The sequence below is a fragment of the Asparagus officinalis genome, chromosome 2, assembly GCF_001876935.1.
Source record: "Asparagus officinalis chromosome 2, Aspof.V1, whole genome shotgun sequence".
Taxonomy (NCBI): domain Eukaryota; kingdom Viridiplantae; phylum Streptophyta; class Magnoliopsida; order Asparagales; family Asparagaceae; genus Asparagus; species Asparagus officinalis.
This window is the reverse complement of record NC_033795.1, coordinates 7,668,519-7,690,972: the sequence shown is the minus strand read 5'-3', so window position 1 is coordinate 7,690,972 and position 22,454 is coordinate 7,668,519. Positions and strand designations below refer to the sequence as shown.

Here is a 22,454-nt window from a genome sequence, read left to right as displayed (position 1 = left end):
AAAATCTAAAATTATTCCTAAGAAATTACCAAGTCACACTCAGCCGACATCACCGCTTAAAGTTTAAAACCATTTAAGAAATGACATTTCTAAGCAAGTCCATAAACATTTGAGCTAAAAAATGCTCAACATTGTTGGAAATATATAGATTGTCTACTCTAATATGGATTACAGAGAATACATGAGTATGATCACCATAACAATTCTCATGCTCCATGTTAGAATATTTCATGCTGCCATGTGCAAGCTCACCAATACTCTCAACAATGTGCAATTTAGCACACTTCATGCTTGTATATATAGGAAAAACTCGACATTTGCTTAATGGAAGGAGTTGGTTTTCTTTTAGGCTTCTCGTTTTTGTTGGATCCTTTTTTAAATTAATTTATATTTGCAATTTCACTAATATAAGTTCATGTTCACGTCATAATCTTCAGGGTTATTATGCTTTTCAATTTTAGATATAATTATTTTATAGCTACTAATTAATATTATTATTGTCACCAAAAGTTATTATTGATTATTGTAACATATTATTTTAGTAAAACTTGTAGGTACTGATAAAATTTTAATATTTTGATAGGAACTAATAGTATATTGTTAAAATTAATGTTTAACTAAATTTAAGATTACTAATATTTAACATATAAATTTATTCTTATTATTAATGTTATTTTTATACATGTATTTTAATAACAACTGCACTTCAGATTTGTTATTATTTTTAATAATAATTTATATATTATTTTTTTGAGAAAAGGATAGGCCTCAAAACCAAAAAGTTTTTTAATTATTAGTATTACTATTTTTATAGTTTTTAATTATATTTGTTATAATTTCATTATTAGTTTTACTTTTAAATAAAAAATATCAACAAATACATTAATAGGTCTAACAACTTATTTATAATTTTACATTCATAATCAACACTCTATTAAATTAATAGAGTACAATCATCAACTAAATATACATATCCATTAGTCTTTGCCAAACATATTACTCGATCCTCATCAAATCTAATCTACACATGAAAAAAACAATACAAATGACAATCATAACGTTCTTTTCTTACGACCCCTTAAGTAATATTTCTCATCTATTGTTATGACAAACACACGTGGCAGATGAATCTTCATTGGAGGAAACAAAAATATGCATGACATGGAACACTATTAAGAAATGCGAATTGGAGGTATGGCAACAGATACAAATCAATATAACCATGATCATCACTGAATCTCGTATGATCTCCTCCTCTCCCTCTCCCTTCACTGAAAACTTCATCACCACCACCTCAAAATCCACATTAGCTCGGCCCATCATCCCTCCAAACTAATCACTGGCCCACTATGTCAGGCAAACTCACCATCATTTTCTCCGCCAAATTAGCTCCAAATTCAGGACCAGCCCCACCGCCTCCACTAACCCACCATCGGATGGAGTTGGGGGAGTTGGAGAAGGAGGGGGTTTTATTGTGCGCAGAATGAAATGGATGGAGTTGTAGGTGTGTCATAAGCTCTAATGATGACTAATTGCAATGGATTTATATTCTGAATGTTACAAAAGAGAGCTCTAAACATGCTAGAAAAGTAAAAGTTAATTAATATATTGTTTATCTATTTCAATGAGTATCAAATAAATTTTGAAGGGTGTCAATTAATTCGAATTTTAGAGATCATCTGTGGTGGGGGAGACTTTGGCATAGAAAGGGATTAGGATTAATTGGATTGGAAGGTCAAGAGGTGAAGTTGTGAGAGGCAGAATTTGGTGATCCTAATGAAAGTTCGCCTCATATGACATCCATCCAACTTTGGTCATTTTTGACCTTGATAATTAATAGTAAAGATGCTTTCAATGTGTATTATATCTATAGCAATAAAATTAGATATAACGCATTGATGATGTGATATTATTGTTGCCAATTGATATTTTTATTGAGGGCACTGTATATAGGAAGAAAAGTTTTAACATTAAATACAAGAGAATATTAGAATTAAGAAATTTGTAAAGGTCAAAATGGGTATGCAAAAGTTTTGTCATTTGTTTTCTCTTTGCTAAATTAACATGTCAGTGTCAGCTATAGTTTTCTACCACAGAAATCAGTGTATTCTTCTTTAAGATCTGTGTTGCAATATAATAAATCCAAGGAGACAAAACTAGATAGGTTCTAAACAGTTTACACTCACATCCTGGTCCATCTGTATATTTGCATCATCAAGGGTTTTATCCATGTCGTTCATCAGAGCATGCTTCTGATTACCATAGTAGTCCCAAATGTATACCTGAAAAGAAGGAAATTCAAATGAAAAATAGTCGAGACATATATGAGAGCAGGAGAAAAAATTGATATCTTACTTGATCTAATATCAAATCAAAAACCTCACAAGCCTTTCTATGAAGCTCTCCAACTGTTTCCTGCAGAATTTGGCATCAAAATTTTAACACGAGTTACTTAAATTCACAAATGATTGAACACAAAGAGTTAGATTTAGTGAAACAATGATCCCGAAGAAGCAGCCAAGTAATTAGATTTACCTTTTTGCTTATTCTAACAATTGCTTTTTCTTCCTTTGGCATCAAAAGTAATTGAAGGCGTAGAGGATAGACTTCAATAGCTAACTCAGTCTGAGATAAACCTGAATTAATCGCTTTTCGCGGCAGTGTTGGACCTCCACCATACCTGAACCCAAGGTTCAGGTTTAGTTTCACTCAACTAGATCGAAAAATACAATTAGGAAGCTCATTCTGACATTATATTTAAGGCGGTGTGGCAATTGAATTTAATGGCCCCAAAAGGACAGATGTCATTTCATTTCAAAACGGGATCAATCCGCGGGATCAGTGTGCATTAACCTTTATCTTATACAGTTCCATCTTGTTTGTGATGCTTTCATTTATCAACAACTAGTTGTTATGAGAGTATTCAAGAAAATGAAGTAAGGGTATTTAGCAGGGTGGAAGATGTAAGCAGAAGATGATCCATCCATGATATACACAACAGTTCTTATGCTGCACTGTTATAACAAAAATGAGAAATTATATAATTAATTAATATAGGCTTTAAGCTGAGAACTCTTAGAATCATAGACTCAGTATGCATTTGATCAATGTGTATTATATTCTTTATAAGCTTCTACTAAGTGAAGTACATGTGATTCAAGTGAGCTGCTCTCAATTGTAGAACTAATTTAATATAACTCAAAGTTGCAGTTATTTGGTTGACAGCAATATAAAAAAATGACTTATGTGGAGCAGAAATAAGTTAACAGTTCAGTTAAATGGAGTAAAGATTGTTCTGGGCCCAGTGAGAAAAAAATGCCCAGCACATTAATCCTGCACAAACATCTGGATGTGTAAGCAGATACACTGGTAAGTACCTGCAAATCATGCACACGCTCGAGCCTTAACAAACACATACATACTGAACAGAGGGAGATTGGTCCAGTTATTTTTACGAAATAGTACACCATACATGGTAATAGGGAAAAAGGAATAGCAAAATAATAGAATTAGATGTATTCGGTAGCATTGCTTTTATATTCTTAAAGGCAAAAAAAAGTTAGAATTTCATCATCTTTTAACAGAAATATTAAAAAAAAATTAGTCTACAATGCTGCTGGTTTTGGTTGTATAATATAATGGAGAATCTCTTTGTTTGAAATATATCCTACCACAATCCACAGAGTGATGTAATAAAATAATATGATGATTCTTTTATTTTGGTACACATCTTATTTTTTCCGCGGAAGGTTTGGTCTTTGACTGCATACATATTCATACTTCTGTATCTGAGGAAGAAAAACAACCGTTTTTCTTGAGCTTCAATTGATAAAAGAATTCGCAATTTGTTCTTGTAATGGCAACATTGACCTTGCTATTAAGAATGAGGATATGTAGTCTGGTAGTATATTATCAGTCACCAATCTCTTTCAGAAAAAACTTATAATATACATATTCTAGGGCTATATCAAGCATTTTGAAACCCTTTCAATGCGACTGTCACTAATTTACTTTTTTTCAACTATTCAGATAGCTAATAGATATCCTTATTATTCCAAATGTTATTTGACTCATCAATTTTTAGTTGCTTCTTTGTCAACAAAATTTTAGCAGAAATTGAGAAAAATTGTCATAAGATAATCCATATTTACGCACAGTCATATGCACTTTCATTCTTCTTTTCTTCTCACAAATTCAAACGTTCTGGAATGTGAAATTATTACGAAATTTCATATGTGTATACTTACATATCCCTCACAGCCTCATAGGTTATAGCAAAATTTGTAGGTAGGTTTCAGCATTGTCACATGCAGTTGCTAGTAATCCCAAAAAATGATAGGTGGCTGAGCAACCATGATGGTACCTAGAGCCTAATAGTCACCTGCTCAACCAAAGCGGCTTCAATGTTGGACCCCCTAAAACACCTTTTACAATGCTAAGAGTTGCAAGGTAATTTGAGTGTCTTTCAAGGTCATTAGGAAGAGCCTTTTTAGCAACTGCCAAACACAATTTATATTTCTCGGCAGCATCTTAGTTAAAACAAAAAAGTGGTTGTTTTTAAGAGGCTTTTTCAAGTAAAACATATTATGACCCTAATATTATATATTATTTATGTCTTCTACTGCAAGGAAAAATAATATAGTAGTGCCTGTGCATTTAATTTACATCATTTAATGTCCACTTAAGCATAGAAAAGTCGGTATGTAAAAAAGAAGCGGGAGGTGCAACTTATGTTAAATATACTTTACGTAGTAGAAGCAAGCAATAAGTTGGGGTCCACACAAACGAGTTCTAAGAAACTCTATTTTTACAATGAAATCTATTGAAAATCATAAAATGTAAATGCAATAAGAAACTCACCATCCATAGAGTTTGTCCCAAACTCCCTGAGGTAGTAATATATAGTCACGGCCTTCTATTAATGTGTCGTGGAGCTCTATCTCCACATTTGAAACTTCTGGTTTCACATCATATATTAAATCAGAATTGTCAATAGCCGAAGGTCGCAGGGGAATGCTTGAGCTTGCGGATTCATAATTATGAGAATAACCATTATTAGTGGTGCTAGTCATATCTTGACTCACATAATCCAACCACTGTTGCCACCATCTGCTCACAACAACGGAAATCAAAGTTATCAGCATAACCGATGCCCTTCTTCTACTAAACCGTTAGAGAAAATTTTCTTTTAAAAGAGAATGGTGCAGAACAATCAGATAAAAATTCATATGAAATTTTACAGTATTAAGCATGCATATAACGTAAAGTAAATATCATATGCAGCTCAGAAGATTTCTTAAATGGTCTAAAGTCGGGGTAGCTTTTTAAAATTTTTTTAATACTACATAGGGTATCACAAGATATTATCCTTTCTCCTTGCACTGTTTCTTAATATATGAATTGCATATTTTACTTCATACACCAATCATTTTATATCCAGGTGCCTTTTATTCCCTTTCTTGTATTCAACTTGAAGTCTACGAGACATATATCATAAGTTATTCCAAATATTACAACAAAGACCACATAAGCAATTAGGTAAGTTATAAAAAAATTTGCATAGCGAGTATTAGATGACAAAGAGTAGTTGTGTTATCAGCAAGAAAAATAGCAAATACACTGTCAGTGAAGATAGCAAAGTGGAAGTTTACGCCTACAAACAGTAAAACTAAACATTGAAAGATTTTTGTTTAGTTCAAAGAGAACATATTGGCTGAGACTAACAGTTCCTAAAATGAAAGTATTAAAACGGTGTTGACTGCGAGAGAAAAATGATGTAGGATTTAAGTTTTAACCAATAATGGAGAAGATAAGCAGAAGCATATTAGTGCCTCGTGAGTTTGATAAATAGGGCCTAATTAACAATAAGTAGTGAAGAAAAATGTATAAAAAGAAATGTGATACTAGTTCTTTTATTCTTCGTTACAGCTCAAAAAGGTGCTTGTGACTAATTTCATCAATATCTCACGCACATCTATGCGATACCATTCGGCTCAACTAATACTTGCAGCTACTACCTAGGTTGCACAGATAAGGGTGTGGGTGCGATCGTGGGACAGGGCAAATTTGTAAAACACAAGATACAAGCGCGCGCATAAATACTTACATACAAACATATATATGTATATATGTATACACACACATGTATGTATGTATGTATATGTGTGTGTGCGTGTAAAATATTTACAATTACATCAAATATTGAATTAAAATACCTATAACATTAGTATGTTTTTTTACTATAGGTAAGAATCAAGTTAAATCAAACTAAGAACTAAGGTTTAACAATAAAATTTTAGTTTTGATCGCATGAGATACAATGGGTTTTTTTCAAATCTTTAAGTAATCGTTTTTGAGTTCAAAAGCCTATTGGTTTTGAGCTCAACATACAAAAGAAACTAGTTTAGAGTTATAAGTAATGGGGACATAAGGTTTTGCTTTGAACCATGTGTGTACATGGCTTGTCCGCGGAGAATCCGTGCCTAACACGTGTCCAACACGGATACGACACCCAAAATGAAGTGTCCAGATACCTTAAGCTACTGCATGTTTGCAAAATTCCACAAAGAATAAATCTTCCATGTCCTCTGCATTTTGAGTCCGTTGTCACGCTGCTACATAAGCTGTGTATGAAATGACTCAATTTACCTTTTTCCCCTAAAATAAATACATTTTGAGCATCTTTTTCAAAATGATTTAGGGTTAGTTACTTAATGCACTAAAGTTCGATGCTCTGAACTTTTTTTTTTTTAAATACCTCAGAATTTACTTAGTACCTTATGTTACTTCATCGTTCAAAATTCTCCCTAGACGGAAATCTTGACTTTTACACCCCTGGACTGAAAATATACATGTCTTCACTTTCTCAAACAAAAATGACTGAAATTTGGCATTGAGCGGTAGCAAGAATAACCCTATAAGTAGAAAATTAATAGGTATTGATGTCATTTTACCCCCTCTCTGCTAAAGTTAAAGGGATAAACTACATCTTAAACTTTAGGGTATCGCAGTGCGCAATCCCGATGATTTGACAAAGCTCATTCCTTTTATAACCATCCCCTAGCTAAGACCCTAAAAAACAAAAATGCCCACATTTCACACGGATCCGAACTCTAAATCTTCTCAAAAAAATAGATCTTTCTCCAATAAAAACCCTAATGAGGACACATGCATCAAGAAACATAACCACTCCACTAAAAAATCAACAAAAAAAAGCAGGGTTTCGAGAAGACCTCTGGCTTATGAGATAGAAAGTGTCGCCCTCTTTCGATTGGGCCTCGGCGGCGATGGTGATGTCTCTGATGAGGAGCATCTCCTCCTCCGGACTGAGCTCCGGTGATGCCGAGGGCGGATCCTCCATTTTCTCCTCCTTCATGGAAGAGAGAGTGAGATTGAGAGCTAGGGTTTCTTTTTTTTCCTCCCCTTCTCTTTTAAGCAAATTGGTAAATAAAAAATATACGGGTATTGTAGTTTAGATCTTTGTGAAAAATAACAGGGATAGAGCAACTATAATATTATTCGAACATAACAACTCCTTATTAGGATGCACATCTCAGAAGAATTCATTGTAGAAAAAAAAGAGATAGCTCTAATCTATTTAAGTATAAATTAGAAAACACAAAGATTTATATATATGGAAATAGATATTTTAGTTATCATTAAGATAAAAAAATCAGAAAGTCTAATATTTTCAAAAGTATGTATTGGGAAGCATCAGAAAATACATTTAACTTATTGTTGGTGAAGTTAAACAACAAGATAAAAGATTAACGAGCTCATGAACGATAACTAACACAAAAAGTGCAGATACCTCTATCTTGGAATGTCAGCAATCGATGTATCAAAGATGGGGTAATTGGGAAGATACATCCTCTAGAATTACCAAAAGAAAAAAGATAAAGAGAGGAAGGTAGATTGGATATTAGGATATTGTAAAATAAAATAATACCAGAAGGGAGATAAAGATAATATTTTATAGAGAAATATTAATTATTTTTGGAGGTAAAATTATAATCCTTAAAGGGAGTTTCACACAGCCTTTTTTCAGTACTTTTATATGCTTGTGGCAATATAATTCGTTTTATCATATGAAAATATAGTTAGAGTGTAGCAGAATATTTTATTATAATTTTTTATGATGTCTACTCCGATAAAAATTAGAATTCTAGAAACTTTATATTCTCCTTTTGTATCGTTTTAGCATCTTTTAGCATTATTTTGGCCTTATATAGTCTTTAATAGTTTCACATTTCTTGTATAAACTGAGGTTTTATACTAATATTTTTTACTTTTGCAAAACATTGTATACTTTTCTCAGTTACAGGCTTGGTTTTATGTCAGCTGTATGCTTATATCTATCTCTAAAGGGGGCGACGTGGAGAATAACATCGCGAATATGCTATCATGGATAGTGCCTTTCTATTATTCATTACGCTGGACCATGAGCAGAAGTTTTCGAGTTATTCCTGGACTTTTATTGGGGTACAGGTATCGCTTTTATAGTTTCCAAAAATTGAGTTAGAAAGTTTAAATAATATTGTTGATCTGCCCGGAGATGGTGCCGTACTTCGGTTGCTTCTGAAACCAAGAAGATTCCATGGATATGGACATGGGACCTTTTTGATCCGGGATCCTGGGGATGATGTTACGATTTTAAAACGTTAATCTAAATAAAAAACCACTATGTGATTGTGAAATGAAAGGCGAGATCATTAATTGAATAGATAAAAGGTCAATTGATTGAAGACAACTTTTATAAGGATTGTATAATAGTGCGTTTCCCTTCCCTGAAAACTTCCGATTTGGTTGAGGTACAAGAAGGAAAGATTATTTGACTGGACAGTAACCAAGAGCCTTTACTTGAGTAGTACAATGTTGCAAAAGTAAAAAATATTAAAAGCAGTGTTATACAAGAAATGTGAAATATTTAAAACTAATAAGAGCAAAATAACTGGCATAAAAGATGCTAAAACGATAACAAAAAGAATATAATGTTTGTTCCTAATTATCGAAGACCTCAATAAAAATTATACAATTAAATATTACTGCTACTCTAAAAGTATATTTTTGATCATGATAAAAATTTTATATGTACAGCGATATAGATACTGAAAAAACGCTTGTGAAACTCCCTTCTTGAAGATTTTATAAATTTACTGCAAAATTTAAACTAGATGTTGCAGTAAGCGCATAAAATATTCTCTTTTATTCCTTTCTGTTCTTATTTCTCTATACTATGGCTACATATATTAATGCTATTCTCACGCTTTATCTTTTTCTGAGTGCGAATATCTGAGGAGTGTAATTTCTTCTCGTTACGAGATCTAACGGTCGAATTGCTGTGACATCCAAGATAGGGCAAGGTTGGTATTACTTTTTGTGGTTGTCATATGCGCTTCTATTAGATGAGTGCTAAGTTCACAAGTTGTTAATGTTCCCTTTTGCATCGACAGTACCCGGAGAGCTTTCGGTTTAATTGTTATCTTGTTGTTTAACTTCACGAGGAAAAAGTTAAACATGTGGATTTCTATTGTTCAATACATACTGTTTTGAAATATAGACTGCTTGTTTTTTTTTATCTTATGATGAATAAATATTAATTTAGATATATATAGAATTCTTTGTCGTTTCTAATTTTTACGTTAAATAAAGATTAGGAGCTATCTCTTTTTTTTCGTACAATTGAATTCTTCTGAGATGTGCATCTAATAAAGAGTGTATTTGTTATGTCAATAATATTTATATTCTTGCTCTATCCGCTGTTATTTTTTCGGACAAAGATCTAAACTAAATTACGCCTATATTTTTTATCTTTTGCCCAATTTGCCTAGATTATAATTTAATAGATTTTAATTTTTAGGGTATTATTGAAGAAGCAAAAGTGATGAAAATTTTATGATGGCTTAAGTTTTGCTTTCTTAATGTTTATTTCTTACATCTTTCATGGAGAATATTTTTCTTTGGTATTGCAGATGAAATTATATTAAGTTAGGTTCTGCAAAAATTAACTTCAATTTACCAGTACCTATCTTTAGATAGACATGTCTTACGTTAATGCCCAATGCCAAAATGATTCATGGAACGTTTTCCTGAATTTTAAGCTTGATATTTGTCATGCCTTTTCCTCAATTATGCAAATGAAAAGTCATGCTTAAATTTCTTTTGGAATGGATATCTGCTGAACATTCTGATAGTTTCTCCATACGATATTTATTGTATTCTTTTACCCTATAAATATTATTAATATCAGATATAAATATTTTCTAATAAATTTAAGTTAATGCTAAAGCTTTTATATTATAGTCTTTTATCATTTTGGGAGATTAAACAACATGATTATTTAAATTGTTACTGAAGATGTGTTTTTTACTACCAACTTATTAAGTGAATAAATTTTAATCAGTTGGCTGTTAATTCACTATGAATTGATGATAATATTTTTATAAAAGCTATAATTTTTTTAAAATTGTTAATAGTGAGTTAATAAACGCAGAAAAATTTTTAAATTTTTTTTTTAAATCAAATTCTTATTACTTTCTGGTTTACGAGTATCAACTTAAAGACGTAATCTTTGATGCTAAAAAGGGAATAGTAAACCTAAATAGAAATAAAAATAATATTTTTGATGAAAGAATATCAAAACAATCTACATCTTTTCTTTGCGCAAGATTTTTAAAAATTTAGCCCTTTTGTGGGTCTTGAAACTTTCAAGGGTATGCTTGTAATTTTAACCAACTTTGGAGAGCCCTATTTAAATAAAAGATTACTTTAAGTGTATATGCTGTAACTTTTGCTATGTCAAATAGGTAGTCTGATAGGTTAAGTATTTAAATATCAACTATATTTCTTAGCAACTTCTAAAATAATTTGAGGGTTGTTTTTACATTGGGGTCTAAAACTATAGGATTAAAATTAAAAAACACATAAATAAATTTATGTCTATACAATGATTTTTCCATAGATTTGATGGTGTATTAGTTATAGAAGTTTTTAAAAATGTTAGGGAGTTTTTGGTCAATTTTAAAAAAAATTAAAAAGAGTTTTTTACTACGCAACTTTTTATGTAATCTTTAGGGGAAGGCTTGAATTATGGATAAAGTTTTGAAATGTTAGTATCATGATAGGGGGTAATCTCTTGATAATTTCTGTGATCTTTGTCTTGTTGTTCAAAAGTATTAAATTTTTTTATTAATTTATTAGGATTGTTTCCTATAATTTGAATTTATAGGAGGATGAGTTTCTGTTATAATTTTTGGGGAAGGCATTGAGGTGTTAATTAAAAGAATTTTAACACCTTCTTTGCGGCTGGCTGTGTAATTCTGTAATTGTCATGATTTGATAGTTTTGGCAAGTTGATTGGAAAGTCAAAAAATTTTTAGACTGTATTAGGTAATTCCATGGAATTCATTATGTTGTTTGTACATTTGAAATTTTAGAATTTCAGTGGGCTTGTATTGTAAGTTTAACGACTTTTTAGGGTGTGTTCTATATATTTTTGCAGAATAATGGAGATGTTATCTTGGGCAAGTTTTAAATTTCTTGCTGTTAATCTTCTTAATTTTATGTTTGGTTGGTTTTAGAGTTTTAGAGCGTCGGATAATTTTGATAATTTTAAACTTTTCAAGGTAATTTTATGGTAAATTAATTTTTTTAGGGGTTTTTTATAACTTTTCAGGGTTTTTTTATGAATACGTTTACGTATAATTTTTTTAATCTTAACCCTTAATAGATAAATAAGATAGTTTTATATTAGTTTTTATTAATGTTATTTTGATTTTAATTTTGGGTTAAGGTATAAGATAGTTCACGTAGGATTTAGGATATATATAACTATGGATTAGGGTGGATTAGAAGATTATATATGAAATAGTTTGAAACTGAGTATTAAAGGTAGTATGTGGATCATTTAGAAATTTTTTTTTCCGGGGGAACTCGTGCTTTTAAAGGGAGTATAGATTTTTCGGGTCAAATTATTTGTGGGCATATTTTAAATACCGTTGTATTGTAGTTGGTCACAATATCATAAAGATTTCTCGCCTCATAGGTTTGGCTCGACTTATATATCTCGTAAACTCGGTGGTTTACAGGACACACACTACTGACAGGGTTGGCAATTTACCGCACCTAAAATTTTTTTAAATCTAGCAGTAAAGATATGTCTATATCTACTCTACGCTATACTTATAGGAGATCCAAAAGAATAACTATTCATGCTGAGAGTAAGAAAGTGCTACAGTAACTACTGTTTTGTGAACCAGGTAAATCACCCACCCCCCCCCCCCCCCCCCCCCCCCCCCCCCGCGGTCCAGTCGCATCATGCTATAAGCAAATTACTGTACGATGAAACTCAGTAAATTAAATCTTCCAGCTATATTTTGGAAGTTACTGGTGGTTATCGCTCACCAATTTAATGTTATTGTAGGTCATAAGACCAAGTCAATTAGATTAACTGTATTAAAGCCTTAAGATCATCCTCTAAGTATACCGAAGTGAATAGAGTATATTTCTGAAATCAAATAATATTAAAAACTTGGTATTTTTCCTTTTAAGTATAGAGAATAGCATATAATTTTTAATTTGGAAGGCAGACCAATATCAAGCGATTAGATGTATTGAAACTAAGATAGAAGTAATGGTTTCACTTAATACAGAGTATTAAGACTTCGAAAAAAAAAGGAGTGCTTGGCGGATTTGCACGCGCGGACCACTATTAAAGTAAGAGATTGTAGGTAGAGTAAAGGAACATTTGAAAGAGAGAGGGGAAAGAGAGAGGAGAAGAGTAACACGAAAATGAGAAGGGAAAAAAGAAGAAGAAAGAAGAAAATGTTCCATACAAGAATAATGCAGTGGTAATTTAGCCTTCGAAAAGAGAGTAGGGAAAGAGCGAGAGAGAGAGAAAGTTACCAAATTCTTACTTTAATAGTGTGCGCCGCGTGCAAATCCAAGCCTCCTTTTTTTTTTAAGTATATTGTATTATGAACATTATCTCTATCTTAGTTTCAATACATCTAATTTGATTATTGTCTGCTTCAAATTAAAAATTATATCTATTCTTCTATACTTAAAAGGAAAATACAAGTTTTAATATATTTGATTTAGAAATCATATCTATTCATTTATACTTAGAGGATGATCTAAGCTTTAATACATTTAATCTAATTTACTGTTTATGATACAATAAATTAATGTAGCATAAACAGTAACTTCAAAAATATAGTGGAAGATTTAATTTACTGTTCATGGTACAGTAATTTGCTATAGCAGATGGACTGGAGGTTGATTTACTGTTCACAAAACAGTAGTTACTGTAGCATTTTTACTCTAGCATGAATAGTTATTCTTTGGATCTTCCTATAAGTATAGTAGAGTAGATATAAGACATATTTTACTGCTAGATTTAAAAATTTTAGGTGCGTAATTGCCAACCTGTAGTAGTGTTGTAACAACCGAGTGAGGATATATAAGTGCAAACTAGAGGAGAAATCTATGATATTAAACTACAATCAAGTTTTAAAATATCCCAAAATAATTGACCGAATAAATCATACTCCCTTTAAAAGCACGAGTTCGGAAAAAAATTTCTATGATCAATATTACCCTTAACTATTTTAAATATTTCATATATATCTTAATCTATCCTAATCATAGTTATATCATATCCTAATCCTACGTGAACTATCTATACCTTAACAATTAAAAAAAATAACATTAATAAAATATATAAAATATCTTTTTATGGTATTAGTTTATAAAGATAAAAAAATTATACGTAAAGTATTATAAAAAAACCCTGAAAAGTTTATAAAAAACCTAAAAAAAATTAAATTTACATAAAATACCCTGAAAAGTTTAAAATTATAAAAATTATCCCGACGTCTAAAAACTTAAAACAACAAACATAAAATTAAGAAATTAACAGCGAAGAATTTAAAACTTGCAGATAACATCTCATTATCTCAAAAATTATAGAAACACCCTAAAAAGTTTAAATTACAAACAAGCACCTGAAATTCTAAAATTTCAAGACTTACAAACAACATAGATGAATTCAAGGAATTACCATAATACATCTAAAAATTTTTGACATTTCAATACTTAAAACTACAAACATGAAATTAAGAAATTAACAGCAGCCTCCAAAGAATTTAAATTTTTTAATTAACACCCTCAATGTTCCAAAAATTATAGAAACTACCTCTAAAATTCAAATTATAGAAAACAATCCTAAAATTAATAAAAAAATTAAAATTTGAAAACAACAAAAGATAAATTCAAGAGATTACCCTCATGCATCTAAAATTTTAAAATTTACCAAAATTAACCTCAAAGTTACAAAAGTTGTAGAAAAAACTCTTTTAAAATTTAAAAATTACAAAAAACTCTAAAATTTTAAAATTTATAACTAGTACACATCAAATCTGAAAACTATTGGTAGACCACTAAAATTTATTTATTTTTTTTAAATTAATCTATAGTTTTAACAATTGTTAAAAACAACCTCAAAATTTTAGAGTTGTAAGAAATATAGTGATATTTAAATATTACCATCGATACATGAAACATAGAAGTTACAGCTACTACACTTTAAAGTAATTTTTTAAAAATGCTTCCAAAGTTTTAAAATTTACAAAGCACACCCTTAAAGTTTCAAACCACAAAAAGGGGCTAAAATTTTAAAACTTGGCAAAGAAAAGTGTAATTGTTTGATATTCTTTCATAAAAATATATATTTTATTTCTAATTTAGGGTTTACTATTCCTTTTTAGCATCAAAGATAGTCTAAGTTGATACTCGTAAACAAAAGTAATAAGAATTGATTAAAAATATCTGGTTACGAAATAACAATTTAAAAAATATTATAGCTTAAAAATTATCATCATCATATAAATTAAAGCAACTGGATAAAATTTTACTAATAAGTTGGAGTAATAAAACACATTAGTAACATTAATTAATAGTTGTTTAAATCCATAAAAATGATAAAAGACTATAATATAATAGCTTAGCATTAATTAAATTATTTAGAAATATTTATATCTGATATTAATAATATTTATAGGGTAAAAGAATACAATAAATTACGTATGGAGAAACTATCAGAATGTTCAGAGATATCATTCAAAAGAATTAAGGTATTTCTATTGCAAATGGAAAAGTGATGAAAATAAATCTAAAATTCAGAAAACGTCCATGAATCATTTGGATTGGCATTAACGTAAGACATGTCTATTAAAGAAGTACTAATTGAGTTACATTGAAGAATAATTTAATAACTTTATCTCAATCAAAGAAAAATTCTCCATGAAAGATGTAAGAAAAATTAAGAAGCAACTAAGCATTCATAAATTTCATACTTTGTTCTTCAAATACTAAAAAATTAAATATTAATTATAATCTAAGGCAAATTGGTAAATAAAAAATATAGGTATTTAGTTTAGATCTTTGTGAAAAATAACAGGGATAGAGCAAATATAATATTATTGACATAACAAAAACTCTTATTAGATGCACATCTCAGAAGAATTCATTGTAGAAAAAAAAAGAGATAGCTCCTAATCTTATTTAAGTAATAAATTAGAAACACAAAGAATTTATATATATGAAATTAATATTTATTATCATTAAGATAAAAAAATCAAAGTCTATATTTCAAAAAGTATGTATTGAACATCAGAAATACATTTAACTTTTTTGTGAAGTTAAACAACAAGATAAAAGATTAACGAGCTCATGAACGATAACAACACAAAAAGTACAACTCTATCTTGATGTCACAATCGAGTAGATGATGAAGATACTACTCTAGAATTACCAAGAAAAAAGATAAAGGTGAGGAATGATTGATATTAGCATAGTAAAAAAATAAAACAGAAGGAATAAAAGATAATATTTTATAGAATAGTTTAATTATTTTGAGTAAATTTATAAATCCTTAGAAGGGAGTTTCACAAGCTTTTTTCAGTACTTTTATATGCTTGTGCATATATTTTTATCATATGAAAATATATTAGAGTTAGCAGTAATATTTAATTTATAATTTTTATGAAGTCTATCGATAATTAGGAACAAACTTTATATTCTCTTTTGTATCGTTTTAGCATCTTTTATGCAGTTATTTTGCCTTATTAGTTTTAAATATTCACATTTCTTGTATAACACTGTTTTAATATTTTTTACTTTTGCAACATTGTACTTTCTCAAGTAAAGCTTGGTTTTATGTCAGTCAAAATAATATGAAAATTCATATTAGCTTCAAATTATATTTGTTTTCTATCAATTCAAATATTAACATGAAAATTTAAATTGGGTGTAGCCTATTTAAACAAATATCAAAAAATAACTAATCACAATATTAAAGTTTAGAGACAAAAGTGAGCATAAACTATTAAAGTGGAACCGAGAAACAAATTTTAGTTAGAAAACAAGCAAAAAATACTTAATCATGATATTTAACCACGTGCATTGCACGTGTATAAAACCTAGTTATTACTAATACTATGTATCTTGGATTTTTCCCCCCCCCCCCCCCCAAAGATAAAATTTCTAGCTCCGCCCTTGTGCATATGCATCAGTGTTTTTTTGTTTTAAACTAAGTGAATCTAGACCAATATGATTATTCATCAAGCACATGAATTTTTTGTAAATCATTTGATTTACAAAGATGAGAAGTAGAATGACAATATGTCGTTTCGAAAGAAAATTCACACAAATATATATAAATAGCACAAATTGCATGAATAGATTATTTATTACAAATATATTATGAAATGTCATTATTGCTTTTTCTTGTAAATTAACAATTGATACCTTTAGCTTCCAAGTTGGAAATTTTACAAGAGAATTATAAGACGATAAATAAAATAATATGTTCAAATTGTTACCTAAACACTTAAATTTATTGGCTTGATATTTTATAAACTATTTCTTTTGAAATTAGAAAATTTTCATGCATGTTTAATAAATGTACTCTTTGATTCTGATCTAATCACTTTTTGTAAGTGTTTTTCCCCCTTTTCCCCTAACAAAAGTTAACTTAATAATGTAGGATCTAAAATAGATACACTAGAACACTAGAGGGGGGGGGGTAAATAGTGTTCTTTTAAAATTTATGCAAAGTAGATTATAAATTGCAAAGAAAGAATGACAATCTCAGAAAATAAACATCACAAACACAAGCATGTATACTGGTTCCACCTCCCTGGTGTACATCCAGTCCCCAAGCAAATTCCGCTTGAGAGTTTCCACTATGGTTTTGAAACCTTACAAAATCAAAAGCAAACCTAACTAATTTGTAAGACCATGCAAATCGCAAACCCAATTGACAAGACCATGCCAATTGCCACCCAATCTCTAAACCAAGAGATCAACCCTCTCAAACCCGAGAGAAATCCTTTTTGAAGCAAAAACACAATTGATCCTATAAGCCTTGAATGTGTAGTGAAGTGCAGCAGTGGCTTAGGATTCTTTTAACTCTCTGAATATTGCATATACAATCTTTAAGAATGATTGAAACCAATGCAATATCAGAAACTCTCTTTTTCTAAACACTTAGCATGGAAATCTGGAAAACTAGAGAGTGAATATGCACAAATGTTTTATCTTATGTGTATAAATTGGTTGTGCAAATTTCTGAACTTATAACCTATTTATAACCCTTGAAAAGACAAGTTTTTAACCCCTAAAAACGTACATAAAACAGCTATAAACAGTTACTTATTCAAAACCTAAAATCTGGAAAAACTGCATCTGTAATTGACTACAAGTCATAGTAGTCGACTACACTGAGTCTAAACAGACTCTGTGAAGTCAAAAAATTGCTTAGTAGTCGACTATAATGCATAGTAGTCGACTACACTGTAAACTCAGATTCTAGAATTTTTTTTTCAGTACTTTGACTGTAACTTTCTCATCCGATATCGGAATGAGGTGATTTAAGATTTGTTGAAAAGCTCTTGAAGAGGCCTACAACTTTGATATTTTAAGTTTTCAAGATTCTAATTGATAAGGGATATAAATAAAATATTTTAAGACTCACTCAATATTTATAAACTCTAATGGCTAGCATAAGGGATTTCTATTGTTAACCAATATACTAAGCATGTGTTAGTATGTTCTAATACTATGTGTGTGCATGTGTATGAGTGATCAAGGCTTGTACAAATTTCTAAGCAACGAAAATATAAAATTACATTTTGACAATAAAGTATATCTTCTTCTTTGTTTCATTTTGCCTTGAACTCATCTATGTCATGAGTATCTCTTTGAATATAATTGTTGATATAGCTCTGATACTATAAAACAAATGTTAGCACATAATACACATAACATATAATATTTGTTATCATCAAAATAAACTAATCTTAGGATCAAGATTCCTAACATTCTCCCCCTTTTTGATGATGACAAATATATGTTATTAAGATATAAAATTTTTAATCCCCCTTTTTGATGATGACAAATATATGTTATTAAGATATAAAATTTTTAATCCCCCTGCATAAAATCATTAAATAAAATCTTTTACTCCCCCTGCATCAAAGCATTAGTAAAAAATTTAAATTTTTTTATATAACTCCCCCTTTGTCATTAACAAAAAGAAATAAACATAATTCTAGTTAAAATTTTCTTTTCCCGGGTACCTTAATAAAAATATTAAGCACTTTGGTACCCTTTTATATTATATTATTAGGATTAGCCCTTAGGAATCCAAATCCACTTGGAATTTGGTTACCATTTATTAACATAAGTGTAATTATTTGAATTGTAAACTTCATACATATAAGATGAAATATAATCATTCCTATCATGAATATTCAAATTCTTAGGAATCCATATATACTTATTTTGTTTAGCATGAATATTCTTATTATTATTCTTCAAAACAAAATCATTCTTTGTAAAATACTTAGGAACAAATCCAATGCCAAAATGATTGTTTGAAGATTTTTTTAAATGAGAGCAAATTATTCAAATTCTCTTTACTTTTATTGAATTTACTAACATTCAAACATATATCATCATATCTTAATATAATAGAAAAATATCTTTATCTAAAATATTAATGTGAATTTTTAAATCATTGCATTCTGATTTTATATAAACATTCTCATTAGTTAAAATATGATTTTCTTTAAGCGAGGATTTATTTTCCTATTTCAATTCAATTACTTGAGAATAAGAAATAGTAGAAGAATTAAAATTAGAAATTTCTTCAAGTAATCTTTTATTTTTACCTTTAAGAAAATTATGTGAAGCATTTAATCTAAAAAATGTTTCATATAATTCATTGAAAGCATCTAAAAGCTCTTCATTATCACTTACTTCATCTTGTGTCATAAAACACATATGAGCGCTTTTATTTTCTTTGATTTCATCATCCGAAGACGAATCATCACTATCATCCCATGTAGCCGTCAAAGCCTTCCTTTTCTTGTTGATTTTTGTAGACTTTGATTTTGATTTTAGAAGGAAACAATCATTTTTCATATGTTCTGGCTTATTGCAACCATAACAGATGAAATTATTATTAGTATCTTTAACATTACTTGTACCTTCATAAGTTATCTCGAGTGTGTGCCAAATATCATATGCGGATGTGGTTGTTGACAGCCTATTGAACTCATTCTTGTCAATAGCTCAAAATAAGGCATTCATTGTTTTAGAATCCAAATTTGCATTGTTCCTTTGAGATGTAGCCCATTCCGTGAAAGGAGTAGTTGGCTTCTCATATTTTGTTTCCACAATGTTCCAAAGTTCGTAGCTAATTGATTGAAGATATATTTTCATCCAACACTTCCAATAGTTGTAATTTAGTTCACCAAACATTGGTGGATGATTTGTAGAATGTCCTTCTTTGAATTGTGATGTATTTATTGATGCCATCTTTCACCTTGCTCTGATACCAAATGTAGGATCTGAAATAGATACACTAGAACACTATAGGGGGGTGAATAGTGTTCTTTTAAAATTTATGCAAAGTAGATTATAAATTACAAAGAAAGAATGACAATCTTAGAAAATGAACATCACAAACACAAGCACAAAGAAAGAATGACAATCTTAGAAAATGAACATCACAAACACAAGCATGTATACTGGTTCCACCTCCCTGGTATATATCCAGTCCCCAAGCATATTCCGCTTGAGAGTTTCCACTATGATTTTGAAACCTTACAAAATCAAAAGTAAACCTGACCAATTTGTAAGATCATGCAAATTGCAAACTCAATTGACAAGACCATGCCAATTGCCACCCAATCTCTAAACCAAGAAATCAACCCTCTCAAACCCGAGAGAAATCCTTTTTGAAGTAAGAACACAATTGATCTTATAAGCCTTGAATGTGTAGTGAAGTGCAGCAATAGCTTAGGATTCTTTTAACTCTCTGAATATTGCCTATACAATCTCTAAGAATGATTGAAACCAAGGCAATTTTAACTCTCTGAATATTGCCTATACAATCTCTAAGAATGATTGAAACCAAGGCAATATCAGAAACTCTCTTTAGAATGATTGAAACCAAGGCAATATCAGAAACTCTCTTTTTCTAAACACTTAGCATGAAAATCTGAAAACTTAGAGAGTGAATATGCACAAATGTTTGATCTTATGTGTATGAATTGGTTGTGCAAATTTGTGAACTTATAACCTATTTATAGCCCTTGAAAAGACAAGTTCTCAACCCCTAAAAACGTACATAAAACGGCTATAAACGGTCACTTGTTCAAAACCTAAAATCTGGAAAAACTGTATCTGTAATCGACTACAAGTTATAGTAGTCAACTACACCGAGTCTAAACAGACTCTGTGAAGTCAGAAAATTGCTTAGTAGACGACTACAAGGCATAGTAGTCGACTACACTGTAAACTCAGATTCTAGAAAAAAAATTTCAGTATTTTGACTATAACTTTCTCATCCGATATCAGAATGAGGTGATTTAAGATTTGTTGGAAAGCTCTTAAAGAGACCTATAACTTTGATATTTTGAGTTTTTCCAGATTCTAATTGATAAGGCGTATAAGTAAAATGTTTTAAGACTCACTCAATATCTATAAACTCTAATGGCTAGCATAAGGGATTTCTATTATTAACCAACATACTAAGCATGTGTTAGTATGTTCTAACACTATGTGTGTGCATGTGTATGAGTGATCAAGGCTTGTACAAATTTTTAAGCAAAGAAAATATAAAATTATATTTTGACAATAAAGTATATCTTCTTCTTTGCTTCATTTTGCCTTGAACTCATCTATGTCTTGAGTATCTCTTTGAATATAATTATTGATATAGCTCTGATACTGCAAAACAAATGTTAGCACATAATACACACAACATATAATATTTGTTATCATCAAAATAAACTAATCTTGGGGTCAATATTCCTAACAAATGAGAGATTTTAATTAATGGACTATGCTTCTCTTTTAAATAAGTCACACAAAAAACCACATTATAATAAATAATAATATCCTAAAAATGCATAAAATGAAAATGCATTTTGTTGTGTATTGTGTGGGCCCAAGAGGTTGGCGATGAACTATGAGAGGTTGAAGCAGCAATGTGCGTCCTACGACATATAGTTCGCATAGAGAATTGCGCTCAGCTGGCTTTTCAAGTTTGCTAGTTGCAGAGGCTGCAGCCTGCACGTAATTTATTGTGGAGAGGCAATTTTATCACTTTTTTGTTGAGTAAAAAATATTTCAAAATTATGTATTTTATGATATTAACAGCTAATGCAATCAAATTTCATAAGAATGGGGATCAACAAAATTTCCAAAATTCGATTGATTGTTTCGAATCCCCAACAAATGGGGTTGGAGTACAAAGTAGGTAATTATATCATTAAAAATATTGATAGTTTTAACTTGATAATCATATTTAATTAATCCCACTTATAGCATATGTTCTAGAAATAAATTTTATTCCGGCTTTAAGTTGATTCTGCCAGCTTTATAAATATAAACAATTATCATCATGTGTTGATGAAGTGTGAATTTTTAGGGAACCATTCCCAGGTTTCTTCGAATATTTGAATGGATATTAAGAGAATATACCAAAATGCTACTTTAAAATTAATTTGTATATTTAAATGTGAAGATTGCATTTCTTCATGGTGACTTGGATGAAGAAATATTCATGAAGCAACATGTTAGCTTCTTTGAAGAAGGAAAGAAAGAGATGGTGTGTAAGCTCAAGAAGAGCTTGTATGGTTTGAAATAGGCTCCGAGACAGTGATATAAAAAGTTTGACAACTTCATGCAGAGCAATGTCTATAGAAGATGTAATTCAGATCATTGTTGCTAATTCAAGAGGTTCGAGTCTAGCTATATCGTGTTGTTATTGTATGTTGATAACATGTTAGTTGTAGGACCATGTCTAAAGGAGATAAACAACTTGAAGAAGCAGTTGACGAAGGATTTTGCTATGAAGGATCTGGGTGCAACGAAGTAAATTC

General features: G+C 30.1%; 1 protein-coding gene across 1 annotated transcript in view; it reads right to left on the bottom strand.

Annotated features, from left to right (window-relative positions):
* Positions 1–7,426, bottom strand: part of LOC109830106 (ubiquitin carboxyl-terminal hydrolase 5) — a 28,271-nt gene extending 20,845 nt beyond the window's left edge. Inside the window, exons 1-5 of the mRNA XM_020397261.1 lie at positions 7,233–7,426; positions 4,861–5,109; positions 2,536–2,680; positions 2,356–2,415; positions 2,187–2,282 (exon numbers count right to left, since the gene is read on the bottom strand). Of these exons, the coding sequence (XP_020252850.1) occupies positions 2,187–2,282; positions 2,356–2,415; positions 2,536–2,680; positions 4,861–5,109; positions 7,233–7,375 (693 nt within the window). The 5' untranslated portion in view covers positions 7,376–7,426. The remainder of the gene's footprint in view (positions 1–2,186; positions 2,283–2,355; positions 2,416–2,535; positions 2,681–4,860; positions 5,110–7,232) is intronic.